The sequence below is a fragment of the Chelonoidis abingdonii genome, chromosome 24 (genome assembly GCF_003597395.2).
Source record: "Chelonoidis abingdonii isolate Lonesome George chromosome 24, CheloAbing_2.0, whole genome shotgun sequence".
NCBI lineage: Eukaryota > Metazoa > Chordata > Testudines > Testudinidae > Chelonoidis > Chelonoidis abingdonii.
This window is the reverse complement of record NC_133792.1, coordinates 302099-315769: the sequence shown is the minus strand read 5'-3', so window position 1 is coordinate 315769 and position 13671 is coordinate 302099. Positions and strand designations below refer to the sequence as shown.

The 13671-nt window shown below is 47.2% G+C and overlaps 1 protein-coding gene across 4 annotated transcripts in view; it reads right to left on the bottom strand.

Moving 5' to 3' along the window:
• Positions 1–6568: 6568 nt before the first annotated feature.
• The window catches only part of SLC31A1 (solute carrier family 31 member 1), a 79289-nt gene continuing 72186 nt past the window's right edge, over positions 6569–13671 (bottom strand). For all 4 annotated transcript variants that reach the window (XM_032778980.2, XM_075060416.1, XM_075060417.1 and 1 more), the window contains 3 exons: positions 10628–10700; positions 10070–10238; positions 6569–7639 (listed from right to left, as the gene is read on the bottom strand). In XM_032778980.2, the coding sequence (XP_032634871.1) occupies positions 7438–7639; positions 10070–10238; positions 10628–10700 (444 nt within the window). In that variant the 3' untranslated portion in view covers positions 6569–7437. The remainder of the gene's footprint in view (positions 7640–10069; positions 10239–10627; positions 10701–13671) is intronic.

Below are 13671 nucleotides of genomic sequence, written 5' to 3'. Positions count from 1 at the left end.
TTCCAACAGTATAAATGGGAGGCTGGGGAGGTGACTCACCTTGTGGGCTTTCTGATCAATAAGTTTGACTTGGACAATGGAAGTAGTAAATAATTAAAAGCCAAACAGTGTCACTAGCCTGTAGCTATTTGGAGAGGATTTTTAGAGTGCTGAGGGGCGTTGGCTGTAAAGAGCAAAGGCTACCAATCATAGCTGCATAGCTTAATGTCACAGACAAAAAATACCCTTAAACAGATTGTTTTCTGGCAGAGGCTGATCAGCAAAATCCACGGTCTGAGATGAAGGTTAGCAGTGCTAGGATTAACTGGCTGCATAGCCAGCACCTGTACCTGAGTGAGGTCATGGTCAGCTAGTTCAGGCCACAAGTAAGTGACTGAGAGAAAGCTAGGTTACAAAAACTGAGGGAACTGAGTCTTGGTGTACAAGATTGACACTCCACTCCCTACTGGCTGAGCCTGGGGACAGAAGGCAGGACATGGACCCTCACAGTGGATGACCAAGTTAACATCTCTGTCACCTTCTGTCCAAGGTTGTTTCCCACCAGTTTTTGATGGATTGGCCATTCTTGTTCCTAGTAGCCCAAGTGATGGAGTAACCACCATTTTTTGAGAGAGACCAGTACTACACAGAGCCAGATTTTCCTTGTCTTAGTTTTGTCCTGCTACTTCTAGTTATAAACTCATCCATTATACTAAATTTCTCTCCAGCATTGCTGTTCACCCACTTGAAACAGCTATAAGTTTATGGCCCCTCTGCTCAGGATGTATATAGAAAGCACAACTTCCTCCAAAAATCTGCTAACTACTGTTCCTCTACCTGACTTTTCCCATCCATTGTAAGCTTACATGAGCCGAAAGTTACCCTTGCTGGTCATGCATCAGTGAGCTCCAGTACCACTGTCCCAAGAGCTTTGGAGGCTGTTTTTCATGGGCTGGTATTGGTACTCGAGAGCCACAGCAGATACTGTTCCTTTTCTCCATTCTTAAACACAACAAGCCTGGTACTCAAAGCCTCTGCAGTGTATTTGTCCTGTGAAGGTGGGTCGGCTGGAAAGGGGCTCGGGATAAGGCCATGTTGAGCAGTCTAGGTGCTGACTCCATAGGTCACTTACAGCTGGGTAGTTACTCCTTGTGGAGGCTATTGGTGCCTGCTCTGGCTCAGTGCCTAGCTTTACCTTTTCCATGTTGGAGGTAGCTTCCAAGACACTTCCACCCCAGTAACATGCAGTCTACTTTATTAACTAATTATACACAGGAAGAGCTCTATTTGCATTTCAAACAAGTTGTTTCCAGAACAGTGGATTTAAAAACAAAGTCATGGTCCCCTGTTACCAACCCTGTGATCCAGCTGGAACCAGCTATAGCTCAACTAAAAGGCACTACCCCCAATTGTTTCCTGAAGGCACTTAGATAAAAAAGCAACAGAAGACAGTTTATTTGCAACAGAATTCAGAATCTAGGAGTTGAGTGAACGCTGTAATTCATCTAAGGTCACAATCAGGAGGCACAGTCTGAAAACAACATACTTGCATACAGCCCATCATACATTATCTTTAAGCATGTTAAATCATTGAAGAACAATTATTAGTCATTGGAGGGGGGGCTTTCCTCCAATAGAGGTCTACTGTCAGCATCAGGAGGTCTGCCTCAAACACTCCTGCAAAAGATTCCAGGCAGGAAAAGAGGTGTTACTAGAGGGTGCTCTAGAGAGGTTGGCAAATCAACGAGCCTGGGCCAGGAACATAGGGGTTAGTATTGATGTACCATGTGGAGATTGTAACCCAGTGAAGGATGTGGCTCTGTCAGTTTATTTTATAAACACACCACTAGATTGTCAATTTACATTTGACCACAGAGGATAAAACCTGGCCATGGATTGAAGGCTCATGAGAAGCCCACAGAGATAATAGGGGCACATTCATATTAAGTGAGCCTCAAGGCTAAGACATGACCCTGGCCGCTCTAAGCAAAGTTGTGAAATGCAACGATTCAGGCTAGTAAAGTCTGTGGAGATTGCGAGACAGCAGGGTCTCATCAAGCAGAGAAAGCATGCTGCAACCAGGTACAATTCATGTATGGGGGATGGGGAAGAGTAGTTTTGAATTGTACTTGGTACCGATGTGCCCCTCTCTTCCTCTCCCAGCCTTGGCCTGACTAGCCTCAGAACATACTTCACCCACTTGAGCCAGTGCCAACCCCTCTAGTGAAGTTATTTAAACTTCAGGGCATGGAGCCATTAATAGCTGGGGGGCAGAAAGCCCCCCCCCCCCCAGTGCCATAGGCAGGAGAGAATTGTTCGAAGTACATTAGGAGGCTTTTTCCTTCCATGATACAGCTGGTGCAGGCCACTGCTGGAGAGAGGACATCCGTCTGGCTGAAACTTTGCTGCACTATTGTACCCTTAGTTTTCACTGTACATCAGTTACTTCTCAGGAGGCCACTCCTCCCACATCACCTTGGACATTTATTTGGGTATGGAAAACACCAGGATTGTAAAGGGAAGAATCTGCACTGCCAGGCATGGAAGAATGGAGGCAGGAGTCTTCCTTATCTCCCATCAAAATCCCAGAAGGGATAGTCACATCTGATCCCCCTTGATTTTCATTCACATGCTGACCAGCTACATGAAACAGCAAGAGCTGAAACCTAAGTCCCGCGGCAGCACTTTGAAGTGTGAGTGTGTTCATGTGCGAGCTCTGGGAGAGAGCTCTCCCAGCGCTCCTGGTAAACCACCTCCATGAGGGGGTTAGCTCTGAGGGCTGGGAGCCTGTCCACACTAACACTTCAAAGTGCTCAGACTTGCTGTGCTCAGGGAGGTGATTTTTCACACCCGAGCAGGTTAGAGCGCTATAAAATGTAAGTGTAGACAAGCCCTCAGAGACTCTACAATGAGTACACCGACAAAGGAAACACTCCCGCTGGTTCATCACAGCTGAGCCCATAGCCTTCTGGGACATTAACTGCTGGCGGCAGTTGCTTAAAGTATCAACAAGCCACAATGTGCTGAGAGGTCAGTGGCTATTTGGACACAACCAGAACATGAACTGGAGTTCATGTTGGGACTGATTCTAAGGCTGCACTGACCATGCATCCCCTGGGCCAACCTAGCTTTTTCTTCCTTGCCTCTGCCATTTCTCACCCTCTGGTGATTTTATTTAATTTCAGAGCATCTGGGGAGAGTAGAGTTTGTGTGACAGGCTGCTTGAAACAATGCAGCCCTGCCTCTCACATCACATTCAGGGGCTGTAAAACAAATGGCATTTCTCTAGCATCTTTCATCCCAAAGTACCTTACAAATGAGCTAATCAACTCTGAATAGCAGCAGTTCTCCAGCTTTCCCATTCCATGATACTCTTTGGGAGAGACCCAGGCCCACCTTTCCCACAGCCAGATCAAGACAGGCTCCAAGGACTTGACCTTAGGCCACAGTATCAGAACCAACAATATACAGAGATCACATCAAGAACCCGAGCAGCCATTTCACACCACACAGCTGCTTAGGACAGGAAATGAGGTGTAAAATAACTAGTTAAGCTGCAAGGGGATTTAAGGAGGCAGAACAGCATTTCTCCCATCAGAATCAGGGCAGCACACTCGGCTAACAGCCCACCTCCTACTCAGAAAACCAAGAGATCTGTAACAAGCAGTCAGGAATTCAGCTTTACATCTCATCTCTAGCACCCTAGCAACATAGAATTCTCTAGTTCCATAGTTTAGCTGTGACTCAGAGGGAAGACCACCAACTATTGAATCAACCCTGCTGCCCACACGGATCTCCCAGCAGGACCTGAACCCTGCCTTGTTTGTGAGATCTGTTGGGCTCCTAGCACGAGGGGCCTGGCTGGAAGGTGGGAAACTCTCCATTGGCTGCTATCCAGCTCTGACATTGGCCTTGGTTGCTCCAGCACAGCCATGTTGAGAAGTTCCAGTTTGGTGATTATGATAAAGAAGAGTCCTCAGGGTTGGAACTCCTTTTACTGACCCTATAGTCTCTTATCCCCCAACCCTCATCTAAGGCCTGGTCTACACTACACGTTTATACCGATTTTAGCAGCGTTAAACCAATTTAACGCTGCACCCGTCCACACAACGAGGCCCTTTATATCGATAAAAAGGGCGCTTTAAACCGGTTTCTGTACTCCTCCCCAGCAAGGGGAGTAGCGCTGAAATCGGTATTACCATATCGGATTAGGGTTAGCGTGGCCGCAAATAGACGGTATTGGCCTCTGGGCAGTATCCCACAGTGCACCATTGTGACCACTCTGGACAGCGATCTGAACTCGGATGCAGTAGCCAGGTAAACAGGAAAAGCCCCGTGAACTTTTGAATTTCATTTCCTGTTTGCCCAGCGTGGAGCTCTGATCAGCACGGGTGGCCATGCAGTCCCAAATGCAAAAAGAGCTCCAGCATGGACCATACGGGAGATACTGGATCTGATCGCTATAATAGTGAGCAAATCTGTCTATCAAGAGCTCCATTCCAAAACGAAATGCAAAAAGCATCTCCAAGACAGAGCACAGCAGGACTCAGCACAGTGCTAGCGACAAGTGTACGAAAGCCAAAGAATCAAATGGACCACTCATGGAGGAGGGAGAAGGACGGAGGACTCCAGCGACCCACAGATTCCCGCAGCTCCGAAAAGCATTGCAATTGCGAGCTCCAAAGCCTGTAGGTCAAAACACATCGTCCGGTGGGTCAGGTATATCTCGTCAATTTACCCCGCCTCCCCTGCCCCCGGTGAAAGAAAAGGGAAGAAAAAATCGGTTCTTAGACTTTTTTTTTTTTATGCACCCTATATCTAACTGCATGGCTGCGATAACACGGTCTGGGGTAGAGGAACAGCAGCACTCCCCTCCCCGGGCGAGGGATGGCAATATGAACTGATCCACGTCAATCACAGCCCCATGAGGGCTCCTGGCGCCTCAAAGTGAGGTCGGCCAAAGGGGCGCCTGGTAAAAAATAGGAAGACTCCGGGCCCCCCCCCCCCCCCCCCCCCGCCCCCCCCCCCCGCCCCCACCCCCCCCCCCCCCCCCCCCCCCCCCCCCCCCCCCCCCACCCGGGTGAGGGTTTTATAGCTCTTTTGGGGGGATTATTATTGGTCCTATTTATCGGGGTGGTTTTGCGGTGTCAAATTTTCCCCCAGTTGGGATTGGGTAAAAACAGAAGGTGTAACTGTCCTCATCATAGCAACGGGGGCTGAGCCCATCAAGCCCCTCCTTCATGTGAAAGAAAAGATCGTGACTGCCGGACATCATAGCAGCAGGAGCTAGGCTCCGCTCCCCTGCACCGTTTAATTCCTGTCCTGGACTATCATAGCAACTGGAGCTGCCCCCCCCTCAAATTTTATCTCACTAACAGTTCAGGTGTTTCTTATTCCCACATTCTTTATACTCATTCACACAAATGCGGACAGCTGCCACAGTAGCGCCAGGAGGTTGGGGACGCAAGGGAAGCAACGCGCGTGATGTTGCAGGGGCACCCCTAGAAAGCATGCAGCCGAGCATTCTGTGAAGATCTGACAGGAGCCACCTGTGCTCTCTGGTACACTGGTTCTCTAGCACACTTGTCCCGTATTCTAGGCAGGACTGACTATTTTTAGATAAACCATAAAGGAGGGAATGACCCCTTGAGTCGTTCCCATTTTTATCTTTGCACCCCCGGCCAACCTCAGCCAGGAGCACCCATGACAGCAGCAGACGGTATAGAATGACTGATAACCATCATCTCATCACCAATTTACAATGGCATGGCAGACGGTGCAGAACAACTGATAACCGTCATCTCATTGCCAATTTACAGTGGCACAGCAGACGGTACAGAACAACTGGTAACCGTCTCTGCTATCTTGCAAAGGCAAATGAATGTTGCTGTGTAGCGCTGCAGTATCGCCTCTGTCAGTGGCATCCAGTACACATACGGTGACAGTGACAAAAGGCAAAACGGGCTCCATGGTTGCTATGCTACGGTGTCTGCCAAGGCAATCCAGGGAAAAAGGGCGCAAAATGATTGTCTGCCGTTGCTTTCACGGAGGAAGGAATGAGTGACAACATTTACCCAGAATCACCTGCGACACTGTTTTTGCACCATCATGCATTGGAATCTCAACCCAGAATTCCAATGGGCGGGGGAGACTGCAGGAACTATGGGATAGCTACGGGATAGCTACCCACAGTGGAATGCTCCAGAAATCGACGCTAGCCTCGGTACATGGACGCACACCACTGAATTAATGTGCTTAGTGTGGCCGCGTGCACTCAACTTTATACAATCTGTTTTACAAAACCGGTTTATGTAAAATGGGAATAATCCCGTAGTGTAGACGTATCCTAAAAGGAGCAAGTTTTAAGGCTGCTATATCCTCCCTACACAAGTTTGGTTCTTTACCTGCCAGCCCAGCCAAGATATCTCCTCTACAGAAATGTCAATCTTTAATAGCTTTCTTCATGTCACTTGGTTTAACTGGAAAGAAAAAAGAAATCACAATCTTGTAAACAGTCAGAACAACAGAGCCAGCTGCTGACAATTTGCATGGAATGATAAATCTGAGTCTAACAGCACATGGCTGCAAATCAAGATGAAATCAACAGGGCTTCGATGGTTTATTTAAAGTCTCTTTCTGCTCCTTAAAAATGCAATTGCCGATTTGCATATGGCGAGTACATTTCCATGATCAGTAAGCCGAAGTGGCCAGTTTGAAATGTTCCTGCTGTTCAGAGCAAGAATAAAGTAGAAAACCAGTAACATTAAACAGACTTGAAAGAAGCCCCAGTCTGGCCCAGATACACATAGATACAATATGCCCACTGGAGTTAACAAGAATAGTGCACACTTCTCGGAGCAGACCTGAGCCCATTAGGCCTCTGGTGATTTACCAGCAGCACTCTGTAATTTTGTGGACAGAAGTTTCTACAAACTGTCCCAGAGGGTTTTGCTCGCCCAGAGGTCAGTCACATCCCCACCTCCCTCCCCCAGGCATTAAGTACAGATTTTTTTTGAAAATTAAAATAGCCATTGTCACATACTGGCTCCTTTATCAACCATGCATAAACCCCCCAGATCTGAGCATTTATTCTTTAAAAATAAAATGCTTTAAAAGGACAGTTCGATAATCTTGAAAACATCTACTTGCTACGTAATTTCAATCAGGGAAAAATCTACAAATACAACATAAATTGTGGTCAAGGGTGGCTCTGGTGTGACCTCAAGAGCTGGTCCATCTAGTGTGGGTGCCAGGCTGCTTGGTGGGAAATCCTCAACACCAGGAATCCCTGTGAGCTGCCCAGGCATTGTCCTGACTAGGACATTGGTGGTAAAACAGACACTGATTTTCATGGTGTTTGTCGCTTCTCAGACAGCTCGGGAATGATCCTCATCCTCTTGGTGACTGCAGTTAGAGCGAGCGAAGGGGCAGAGAGAGGCTCTCGCTCTGTGTCCAGCATTAATGGCAGTGCTCCGTGATATCCACAACAACTGCCTTTTTCCAGCTGAAGAGGAAGTAGCCAGTGCCTGCGCCTGCTGCCACAGCTATGCAGAGGTATGCATTGTAGGTCATGAAGATCAGCATGAGGAAGTAACTGACCACCACTTGTATGATGTGCAGCACTGTCTGCAGGAGATGAGGGAAGCTCAGCATCTGTTGTCTGAGGAATCAGAAAAGGATGACCAGTCAGTGAACAAGAGTCACAGGATGGGAAATGCAGGATCCCCACAGAGAGAAAATAACCCATGGGCTGGGAATGCCAAGTTACATAAGAATGGTCGTACTCGGTCAGACCATAGGTCCATCCAGCCCAGTATCCTGTCTACTGTCAGTGACCAATGCCAGGTGCCCCAAACGGAGTGAACCTAACAAGTCATGATCAAGTTATCTTCACCCTCTGACAAATAGAGGCTACGGACACCATTCCTCACCTATCCTGGCTAATAGCCATTAATGGACTTAACCTCCATGAATTTATCCAGTTCTCTTTTAAACCCTGTTATAGCCCCAGCCTTCACAACGTCCTCAGGCAAGGAGTTCCACAGGTTGACTGTGTGCTGCGTGAAGAAGAACTTCCTTTTATTTGTTTTAAACCTGCTGCCCATTAATTTCATTTGGTGGCCCCTAGTTCTTACATTATGGGAACAAGTAAAAATAACTTTTCCTTATTCACTTTCTCCACACCACTCATGATTTTATAGACCGCTACTATATCCCCCCTTAGTCTCCTCTCTTCCAAGCTGAAAAGTCCTATCCTCTTTACTCTCTCCTCATATGGGACCCAATCCAATCCCTAATCATTTTAGTTGCCCTTCTCTGAACCTTTTCTAATGCCAGTATAGCTTTTTTGAGATGAGGAGACCACATCTGTACACAGTATTCAAGATGCGGGTGCACCATGGCAATAAGATATTCTTCATCTTATTCTCTATCCCTTTTTTAATGATTCCTAACATCCTGTTCGCAGGGCCGGTGCAAGGATGTTTAGCGCCCTAGGCAAAACTTCCACCTTGCACGCCCCCCCCGGCGCCCCTGCCCCGAGGCCCCCCTGCAGCAGAACCCCCCCTCCACCCTGAGGCGCCCTCCTTGCGGCAGCTCCCCACCTCGCACCCTGAGGCACCCCTTGCGCCCCAGCTCACCCCTGCTCCGCACATGAGCACGAGCATGCCGTCGCAGCTTCACTTCTCTCGCCTCCCAGGTTTGCGGCGCCAATCAGCTTAGGCACCGCAAGCCTGGAAGGCGGGAGAAGTGAAGCAGTGATGGCATGCTTCGGGGAGGAGGTGGGACGGGGTGATCTGGGGTGGGGAGTTCCCTTGTGTGCCACCCCCCCCCCCCACTTGCTGCAGGTGGCCCTCCCCGTGCTCTCCTGCTCCAGCTCCCGCCACCTAAATGCCAGCGGCGACCGGGGCAGCCAAAGATCCGTCCGCCGCGGTTGCTGCCAAAGAAAACGGTGCCCCCCAAATCCTAGTGTCCTAGGCGACCACCTAGGTTGCCTAAATGGTTGCATTGGCCCTGCCTGTTCGCTTTTTGACTGCCGCTGCACACTGCGTGGACGTCTTCAGAGACCTATTCATGATGACTCCAAGATAGAGGTTAAGTCCATAAATGGCTATTAGCCAGGATGTGTAAGGAATGGTGTCCCTAGCCTCTGTTTGTCAGAGGGTGGAGGTGGATGGCAGGAGAGAGATCACTTGATCATTACCTGTTAGGTTCACTCCCTCTGGGGCACCTGGCATTGGCCACTGTCAGTAGACAGGATACTGGGCTGGATGGACCTTTGGTCTGACTCGGTACGGCCGTTCTTATGATCTTTTTCCTGATTAGTTGTAGCTAAATTAGCCCTCATCATATGGTATGTACAGTTGAGGTTATTTTTTTCAAATGTGCATTACATTTATCCACATTAAATTTCATTTGCCATTTTGTTGCCCAATCACTTAGTTTTGTGAGATCTTTTTGAAGATGGCCATGAAACACCAAGAGAGATCGGATAGTAAAAGGCAGAGATCTCCTGTCATGTGTATTTGTCATAGATGACTGCAATATTTTCCATGAAGCTGGGTGCTTTGTAATAAAACTGGTTATTCCTGAATAAGGAATAACTATGTTCACTGGGTGATCACAGCTGCTAAGGTCAAAATCATTCCAGCTCATTTTACTACCTGGACCTCATTGCCAGCCACAGAGCAGCTTGTATGCAAACAGAGGCCTTGACCACTAATGGTCCTTTGGTGCCTTATGTAAGAATAGGCAGAGAGTCTAGTGTCCTGGCCAAATTAAAATGTGGAAACAACACGCCTCCCTGCGAGTTTCCCCTGCTTTTATTTGTTGTTTCCCTTTTCGTAAAAAGGGCCTCACGTGGCTGGTGCAGAGTAGCTGTTATGTTCCCTTCCCTCCAAAAAAGGGAGCTGCAGGTTCCCTGTATGTATAGTTTGGTCTTTAGGCTCCTTCAGGATGAAGTGTGTACAAGCATGAAGTTAGTTTTACTGCAGAGGACTCTGATCTGTATAAAATTTGCTATATTTCAGTCTTCCTTGTGTTTTCTGCTGAGATGAGCAGGGTTTGTGTTAGAAGGAAAGTGGATTCTTACCCAACTGTTTTGTGCGTCTCCATCAAAGTGGTGCCGTTTGGTCCCGGGACAGGCATGGAGTTGTAGCGAATGCTGACCTGTGATTTACGGAGCAGACTCTCCCGGGCTATTTTGAGGCCCTCATAAAACATGGCGAGGAAGAAGACTGCAACAAAAGCACCAGCCATTTCTGACAGACAGGAAAGGACAAAACAAGGTTACTGACCACACAGGATGAGTTGTCTGCTTCAAGCACACAGAGAAACGCACCTAACAATCCAACAAACAGCTCCCACTGCACAGGCCACAGGGAGTGTGATGTCCAACCACATAAAGTGAAACTCTTGACCACATTCACTAAGGCTTGTGCAATACTCAAAAAGTGACACGGAAGTCATCCCATCACCTTCAGCCTCTGTGCCTCAATTTCCAACCTGCTAACTATCTTGCCTTGGATGCTCTAGGAACCTCTGACATCATGGGGTGGGATCATTCAGACAAGACTGCTCAGTAGCAAGCCTTTGGTTTGGCCTGGGGTGAGCAACAAGTCAGCTGTTTTGCTAACAAAGCTTTACTAACCTCCAGGTGTATTGATCACCAGTCCATAAAACAGCAATGGCACGTTCTTGTAGCTGAAGTGGAAAGTCATGTCCTGACCAAGAGAGAAAAATCATTTAAAACCTCAGCAAAATGCGTAAGCTCCAAGGGAGGGAGACAGAACTTCACAGAACACACACGCAAGCCCTAAGGAAGTTAAATGGAAGGACATTGTGACAATATAACTAGAATTAACCTTGGAAGCAGTCCGTTCTAGTCAGTAACTAAGTTCATAGTTGAAATAACATTCTATCGCAAGCCTAGTGTAGCAGAAACACGGACTGCAGTGCTAGGTATTGCTGTGGACACTCCAATTACAGCTGTAACTAGTCACTTGTCCATTTGTAATGATTTTAATTGAAAAGTCACTGGATTTTACTCCAAAAATTTCTCCAGCAGCATTTTTCTTACTTTGCCTATATGTAAATTTCAATCATCAATGGATTTTTTTGTCAGTTTGTGTGTGCACGGTGATTAACATTTATCCATAAAAATTTAACCCTTCAAACTCTACCTATAACTTAAATAAGGCTTTTATTGTTTTGTTAGTTTCTTTTTAAAAAGTGATCCCACATAGGTCATTAAGGTGGGCCCAGTGTGTTGTCTGAAGATGCACAGTTCTGTGGCAATGCACCATTTTGTTTTTCAGGGTTAAACAGATCTAGTGGATTTTCTCCCTTCTTTGAATCTTATTGGCAGATGTCTTCAGGTTATAAAAAGATGACAATGTAAATTAAAGACAGAACAGAGAGACAGAGAGAGAGAGGATGCTTCTTCTTCAGGCAACTAACAGAAGTTACTAGATCACAGGCCCTGGTTCTCATGGGGGACTTCAATTACCCCAATATCTGCTGGGAAAGCAATACAGAAGTGCACAGACAATCCAGGAAGTTTTGGGAAAATGTAGGGGGCAATTTCCTGGTACAAGTGCTGGAAGAACCAACTAGGGGCAGAACTCTTCTTGACTTGCTGCTCACAAACAGGGAAAAATTAGTAGGGGAAGCGAAAATGGATGGGAACCTGCGAGGTAGCAACCATGAGATGATCGAGTGCAGGATTCTGACACAAGGAAGAAAGGAGAGCAGCAGAATATGAACCCTGGATTTCAGAAAAGCAGACTTTTCTGCTTATGGGCAGGATCCCCTGGGAGAATAACATGAAGTGGAAAGGAGTCCAGGGGAGCTGGCTGTATTTTAAAGAATTTTTATTGAGGCTGCAGGAACAAACCATCCCAATGTGCAGACAGAACAGTATATATGGTGGGTGACCAGCTTGGCTTAACAGTGAAATCCTTGCACACAAAACACAAAAAAGACACTTAAAAGAAGTGGAAGATTGGACAAATGATCAGGGAGGAGTATAAAAATATTGCTTGAGCATGCAGGAGTGAAATCAGGAAGGCCAAATCACACTGGAGTTGCAGCCAGCAAGAGATGTTAAGAGTAACAAGAAGGGTTTCTACAGGTGTGTTAGCAACAAGAAGGTGGTCAAGGAAAGTGTGGGCCCCTTATCGAATGGGGGAGGAAACCTGGTGACAGAGGATGTGGAAAAAGCTAATGTACTCAATGCTTTTTCTGCCCCTGTCTTCACAAACAAGGTCAGCTCCCAGACTACTGCACTGCGCAGCACAGTATGGGGAGGATGTGACCAGCCCTCTGTGGAGAAAGAAGTGGGTCAGGACTATTTAGAAAAACTGGACGAGCACAAGTCCATGAGGCTTGATGCACTGCATCCGAGGGTGCTAAAGGAGGTGGCGGATGTGATTGCAGAGCCATTGGCCATTATCTTTGAAAACTCATGGTAATCGGGGAGGTCCAGGATGACTGGAAAAAGGCTAACGTAGTGCCCATCTTTAAAAAAGGGAAGGAGAACAACCAAGGGAACTACAGGCCCTTTAGCCTCACCTCAGTCCCTAGAAAAATCATAGAGTAGCTCGTCAAGGAATCAATTCTGAAGCACTTAGAGGAGAGGAAAGTGATCAGGAACAGCAAGCATGGATTCACCAAGGGCAAGTCATGCCTGACTAACCTAATTGCCTTCTATGATGAGATAACAGGCTCTGTGGATCAGGGGAAAGCAGTGCATGTGTTATTCCTTGACTTTAGCAAAGCTTTTGATACCATCTCCCACAGTATTCTTGCCAGCAAGTTAAAGAAGTATGGGCTGGATGAATGGACTATAAGGTGGATAGAAAGCTGGCTAGATCATCGGGTTCAATGGGTAGTGATTAAAGGCTCCATGTCTAGTTGGCAGCTGGTATGAAGTGGAGTGCCCCAAGGGTCAGTCCTGGAGCTGGTTTTATTCAATATCTTCATTAATGATCTGGAGGATGGCATGGACTGCGCTCTCAGCAAGTTTGCAGATGACACTAAACTGGGAGGTGTGGTAGATATGCTGGAGGGTAGGGATAGGATACAGAGGGACCTAGACAAATTAGAGCATTGGGCCTAAAGAAATCTGATGATGTTCAACATACAAGTGCTGAGTCTTGCATAGGACGAAAGAATCATGCAGTGCTACAGACTAAGGGACCGAGTGGCTAGGCAGCAATTCTGCAGAAAAAGACCTAGAGGTTACAGTGGACAAGAAGCTGATATGAGTCAACAGTGGCCCCTGTTGCCAAGAAGGCTAACAGCATTTTGGGTTGTATAAGTAGGGGCATTGCCAGTAGATGGAGGACGTGATCCTTCCCCTATTAGGCACTGGTGAAGCCTCATCTGGAGTACTGTGTCCAGTTTGGGCCCTGCACTACAAGAAGGATGTGGAAAATTGGAAAGAGTCCAGCAGAGGGCAAAAAATGATTAGGGGGCTGAGCACAGGACCTATGAGGAGAGGCTGAGGGAACTGGGATTGTTTAGTCTGCAGAAGAGAAGAATGAGGGGGGATTTGATAGGTGCTTTCAACTACCTGAAAGGGGGTTCCAAAGACGATGGATCTAGACTGTTCTCAGTGGTACCAGTTGACAGAACAAGGAGTAATGGTCTCAAGTTGCAGTGGGGGAGGTTTAGATTGGATATCAGGAAAAA